The sequence below is a fragment of the Bacillus rossius genome (assembly GCF_032445375.1).
Source record: "Bacillus rossius redtenbacheri isolate Brsri chromosome 4 unlocalized genomic scaffold, Brsri_v3 Brsri_v3_scf4_2, whole genome shotgun sequence".
Taxonomy (NCBI): Eukaryota; Metazoa; Arthropoda; class Insecta; order Phasmatodea; family Bacillidae; genus Bacillus; species Bacillus rossius.
In genome coordinates, this window is record NW_026962011.1 from 45,499,716 (window position 1) to 45,506,433 (window position 6,718).

The window sequence follows — 6,718 nt, forward strand, 5'->3', positions numbered from 1 at the left end:
TAATATGTTACCGAATGCAACAAAAAAAAATCAACAGGTAATTATATTACTTTTTTTAAATTGATCCTGACATTAATTATCTTAAAACTGAGATAGGTACCTACTCTCGCTCAAAAATAATAAAAAATAAGTTTTAAAAAATTTACTGTGTATGTTGTTTGAATTCCCGATTTGTAAAAAAAATATTGAGTAATATAATCATAACATTTCTGCTGATAATACTGTATAAACAAGTGAGAAAATCCCGCGTTTTCTGGATACAAAATAGAGAAGATCAACAACAGTCATTCGTTGACAGTGGACAATCGGTTTTAGAGCTGAACACACTTTTCAGCAACTACCGTGTAACCGTACACTTTCGCGTTTGTAAACGTGTTTACTTAAACATGTTCACCTGAAGTAGTTCAGGGTCCCGTGTAACCGCGCCCTAAGTCCGGGACTTAGGTTGTTTTGTCTATAAAGATAAAAATGCAGGAGCAGATAAAAACGCAACAAAGACGTGGACTAAAGTCATTTTACTAGTAAACTGTAGCCCTTTGCAATTGCTTCACGATCAGGCAATAATCTCCAAACACCAAAAATGTGACTTAAGTTGTTTTGCAAATTCACCATTCAGTTATACAAATTATATTTCACTGTTATTAAATTACATAATCCATGCTGAACGAAGATCAAAAGAATACATACATTTGTTCGTTACCGAGGTTAGATGTTACTGCACATGTTAATTACACATGAAACTACAGTAAACTCGTGGAACAACATGTCAGTGTTAAGAAAACTGCAAGTATACGCTCTAGCACTCTGGTTCTGTGGTAGAGCGCCTGCCTTGTGACTTGTAGGACCTGGGTTCGCAACCCGGCTTCTCCAAGGCGGATTGCCCAGACAAAATGGTGGCATTTTCTCTGGTAGGAATACAATCCCTTGTAACAAGTCAGGCTGCCAAAGAAACGGTAGGTGGAACAGAAAAAAACCTTCTAGGTGGCTTCCAAATGGGGAGCCCGTTTCTTTTCTTGAGCTCCCCATGCGGTGGCCATTCCGGGGGTTTCTCCGAGGGAACAGAGTTCTGAAAAAATATTTTTTTTTTTTAGTTTTTAATAACTGTAGCATTATCATTACACCATGTAATAAATATAGTTCAAACCTATATATATGTATATGTATATGTGTATATGTATATATGCTTTTGTACATAAAATTTTTGAATTTATCAGTACTTACATATTTCTTGAAGTATTATTGACAGTTATATATATATATATATATATATGTATATATGTATATATATAAATATAGCTAAAACCTATATATATTTGCTTTTGTACATAAAATATTTGAATTTATCAGTATACATTTTCTTGAAGTATTATTGACAGTTAAATTTTAGTTAGCTATGTAGTATTTTAGAAGTTATCGACGAAAAAATATTTATAGGCACGTGAATTTTATTCCTAGCAATATTATATCTGTAAAACCACATAGTTTTCAATCAGTAACATCGTCTTTAACGCACGTTTTTTTATATATGTGTGTGTACCAATATAAATCCATATGTAAATAAAATATTCTATTCATTTTAACATTAGCAAAGCCTTTGATACTTTCAAACATAATTTTATAAAAAAAAAAAATTATCAAGTTTAGGCCTCGTCAAGCAATGCGTGGTATATATGTTTTAATTATCTTACAAATAGACGATTTTCAGTCAAATTTGCAAAAGCAATTTCATGGTATTAGGTGTTCCGCAAACTAGTAGTTTATCTCAACTACTCTTTAATATATGATATTCCAACTGTGATCCGAATTGATCAAGAAAAGATGGTGATGAAAAAAAGTATAATTGGGAAATATGTTTGTGAAACTATTCAGCAAGATATTTCAGCTGTCCGGATCTGATTTTCAAGTTAACAAACGTCTCTGAATTACGATAGCATTTATTGTATAACCTTTAGTCAAAAAACTAATTTAATTAATCAGAATTATCACATAGTAATTAATTACATTAAACGTGGTGTCCTATTTTAAGACCTTCGAGTTATATTGGATGCCAAGCTTTTTTTTTTTTTCACCAACATGTAGACAATACTATTAGCAACAATTGAATATCTTTAGGTCTTATTAAATTTAAAACTTTCTCTGCATCAAATGATTTTAATTAGAAAAGAATTGAAAGTATGCAGAAAAAGTTCTTAAATTTAAATATTTAAAAATTTAAGGCATTTAAATTATTTTTAATATGCTACATTCCTATATAACCTATTTGCATTTTATATTTATTAGACGTTTGATCAGTGATGCACTTTTTGTTATATACATTTTATTACAACTTTTTTTTTGGTTTCAGATTTAATGACTCGGTTTGGATTAAGAATTTAAGAATTCCAACTTGCAATTACAGAATTAGTGACACTTTTAAAACCATTAGTAACTATAAAATGTGTAAAAAAATTATAACTCCTATGCAATAATCTACAAATATTCATTGCTAAAACTTTTGTAATCTACATATTTATTTTGTATACACCATTTTAGTTTCGGTTTAGGATTTTTGTGAAAACCAAAGTAACAAAATGATTAACATAAACTTTATCAATCTTCATCTATCTGTGTGTTGTGTTGTTTCATGTTTTGTCGCATTGATGTGTATCATTGTATGTATTGTGTTAATGTGTATTTGTTGTTATTTTATGTCATAATTCGTTTATAGGTGCTGTAAGGCAAAAAAAAAACTGTATTTCAATTTTACCTGACAGTTTTAATGAAGCAGGATAATATGCTACCTACGCAAAGTATTTTTTTTTCTAATATAAAGACTGCAAGCCTGTGCAAAGCCCATCAACATTCTATGTACGAGCCTATATCTCCCCTAGAGCGCCTGTGCTGCTTTCCCTGTGCTAACAAACTACACTACACAAAAATATTTTCCTCGCATTTCAGCATCTTAAAAACACATTTTGTAGACTTTAAATAATTTATTATAGACATTATAAACCTTAATGTCTGAGTTTTTTTTTGTGTTCAGTCACCCTAATAATGAAAACATTACATTAAAAAATCCTTGAATATTTGCGTTGGCTTTGCACTCATTCAATAATGATATACCAATTACTTCAATAATTCCAGTGTGCAAAAATGTAAATTCTATGAAGCTAGTTACATTACAATTTTACGATTAAGGGCGTTTTCCTCATTCCGTAGAATGTATAAGAAATTTTGACTGAATGGAATACTAGGTACCACATGTATTGAGGGTTGACAGCGCTACCTACCGAGTATTGTATACACTACTTCGAGGGCAATGGTGCTGTACTCATTCCATAAAGGGTGTAAGAACATATGGCAGAATTCCGTTTCGTCCTTTGGACGTATGGCACTTTTCCGTAATGGTACTTTTCCGCCTAGAGGCCAGGCGGAATACTGTCATTATGGTAGTCTTCCGATATAGCAGTCTTCCGTCGCCCCGGCCACGGAGCTAGCAAGCGATTATAACTTGACTTCATCTGTCCGTCAGAATATTTTCCCAAATGAGTGCTGCCAACAATCCATTATTTTCTCTCGTAGATTTATTTGTGTGTTGTGTGCTATGTATGTCGTGTTTAAATATATACTTTTTCCTTCGGAAAAAATTCATGTTGTTTTCAGCTTGTAATTTATTTCCTTGTTGTACATAGTTTATATACAGGGGCGCAACAACTAAATTTCTAAAGGGGGGGGGGGGGGGCAAAATACCTTTTTGTAAAGAATCATCGATCCCCCTATTGAGGCGCGGGGTCCGGGGGTCCTCCTCCGGGAAAATTTTTATTTCAAGGTGGAAAATGGTGCTATTTAAGCAGTTTTATTATCTAAAAATTGATTACACAGCACTTTCTTTGCCCCCCGTTTGCCCCCACTTCAAGGTTTCAGAGGGGGGGCAAAATACCCTTCCCCCCCCCCCTGTTGTTGCGTCCCTGTTTATATATATGTATGTGTGTGTATAATAGACCACACTAAACACATACACATATATTTCTAGTAGGTATTGTGATTTGCCGCACCGCAATGCTTGTGCGACGTCGACGGTTGACACGTGTACTGCGGTGTGCTGCAGGCAAGCCCTACGGAACATCATGCTACTGCTGAGGCCCGGCGGGAAGGCTCTCCTCGTGTTCCTCGCCAACTGCCCCGTCTTCACCATGTACGAAGTGATGTCCAGCAAGTCCCTCTGGAGACCGTACACGCAGGTGCGGAGACGCCAGCACTTAACTACAGCCAAACCTCGCCCATCCAAACTAACTAGGACCACAGGCAATCCGGATAATACGGGAGATTATGAGTAATAAGCGAGATAAAATCATTAAATAAGAAGATTTAACATTTGTCACTAAGTTTTGTGACAAAATTACCTATTACACATGCCCTATATTGTTTTCAACGCGTTAAAAAAAAACGTATAAAATAATAACCTTTTACATTTCTTAATAAAGAATCCCACCAGCAATACTACCTTCGACTCGGTATTTTCTCCACTGTGGATTTCATTCATCTCATTTCACTGAACTAAGACACAAGCTATAGGTAGCCTTTCTTTTATTTTTTTTTTATTTTTTTTCTTTTTTAATTTTCTTTCTCTGGCCTTTGTACGCGTGGATAGTGAGGATGTATCCTTTACCCACCAATGCAGACTTAACCAAAATGATCCTTCAATTTCAAGGCTACAATCAGTGAGAAACCGAAAAGTGGGATTCCGTCCGAATTCTTCCGACGCTGACACAACCTAGCGTATCAACGAAGAAATACTTTTCGAACCATGTGTGTGGTGTGCGTTTACGAATTCTTCACGTTGTATGTTTAGGAAATTGTAAAATTTTACGCGATCAGGTTAATAATCTGACAGTAATTGACTGACATTAATGGGTGCAGACAGCAGCAACTGACCATTGTTTCATTTGCGCTTGTAAAAACCTCGAAGATTACACGGGGAGCGACTCATTCTTTCACGGAAGGCTGCATCGGCGTCTCCGCTAAGATCCTTGAAACTATTCGGGAGGTCAACAAAATTGGATGATATACTTTATGATGCTCGTTTGGAAGATTATTTAGGCTTAAGGGTAGTTTAAGAAGTCTTTCTGAAATAGCATGCTCCGCCTCGGAGACGAGTTTCCATGCCTTTAAGGCCCGTTCTACAATGACACGTAAACGGAGACGGACCCGTACGGATCAGCTCGGTAATGCTGAGCTCTTCCGTTTACGTTCCTCCGTGCGACCAATATGAGCCAGTACTTGTCTGCGGTGGTAACCATGTTTGTTTAAGTTAGAAATATGTTAAAAAAAAAATGTCAAGTACAATAATATATTGTGTTTTGTTATTACTTCGGCGTTTATTTTAATTTTATATGTAAATAATGCCCGTGCTGTGATACCGAAGCATAGGTATTTATTAATGTAATTAATATTTCTTAATCTTGAAATGCAATCTTAATGGTTGTTATTTGTTACGTTTCCGAGCATTGTGGGAGCAGCAGACGTGATACAATGTTCGTAAGATACGTCTTTTGTTTCCTTGCCATTGTAGAACGGTTCTGATACGTGTTGTAACTTATATTATGCGCGCTGTTTTAATTTAGTACGTCCAAAGATCCTGGCTAAAAAAAACAAACTCGAATATCAAAATACAAAAAAATATATATATATGTGTGTGTGTGTGTGTCAGGTCTTGTTGAAATTTCTTTCGCATTCAACTTACGATCATAATTCATTGTTACATCAAAAGATTTTTTTGAGTCCAGGATCTTTCGACGAACTAAATTAAAACAGCAAACATCGCGTTCCACAAGATCCATGCATATACAGGATAAAGGGAATACTTGGAAACTTGATCCGAAACATTTCTGGGTGTCCACAGAAATCTGTAGAAAACTTTCCCTGATTTTTTCATGTCCAAAATTACAATTTTTTTTAAATAATTCAAGTTTTCTTGCAATTATCTGAAAGAAATAAAGACAATGCAGCCTCCGTCCATATAGCTTCACTAGTTCTATGCACTAAAACACCATCTGAAAGAAAAAATAAGTGTTCAAGGCCTGAGTGATGGCATACTGGAGCATGGTATTTCCCTTTCATATTTCAACTTCCCTGACTTTCCAGAATGAGGACGCCTTCCGTTTTTTTACCCACACGCGAATACGTTTTTTTTTTTTTTTTTTTTTTTTTTTTTTAAAATCTTGAGGTTGTAATTGGGTACCGGACCGATGGGAATCGGAAACCCGAAAATGTGCGCAGGATTTCCTGAGGTTCGTGTCCCCGTACCAGTACAACCCGCAGCCCGCCGCGACCTTGGGGAAGATGCTGAGGGACGTCGGCTTCAAGGTCACCCACTGCGAGTGCCGCCCCTGCTCCTTCGAGTACAGCAGCACCCAGCAGCTGACGGGTGAGGCGCGCGGCACCCCGTCGCACCGGTCCGGGGTTTGTTTCTGGGTTGGCTCGGGCTTTACCTACCACAGGGGCGTAGGCACGGTTTTGGGAGTCCGGGCTGGGGACGCACCACAACGCCGAAAACCAAATTGACTACAACGCCGACAGCTTTAGAAAACTGCTGTGTACCACAACGACGAAATACATTAACGCCGAAAAATGTCATTGCAGGACTGCCACAAAGGTTAGGTTAAGGTAAGGTTGGCACACAAATTCATTCAGTTGTTTTTCATTTTGCTCCTGTGGCCCCCCCCCCCTCCCCGCAGTA

The 6,718-nt window shown here is 36.6% G+C and overlaps 1 protein-coding gene across 1 annotated transcript in view; it reads left to right on the forward strand.

Moving 5' to 3' along the window:
* LOC134541844 (juvenile hormone acid O-methyltransferase) overlaps positions 1-6,718 on the forward strand; it is a 29,613-nt gene that overhangs the window by 20,562 nt on the left and 2,333 nt on the right. Inside the window, exons 4-5 of the mRNA XM_063385541.1 lie at positions 4,088-4,220; positions 6,259-6,406. Coding sequence (XP_063241611.1) covers positions 4,088-4,220; positions 6,259-6,406 — 281 coding nt within the window. The remainder of the gene's footprint in view (positions 1-4,087; positions 4,221-6,258; positions 6,407-6,718) is intronic.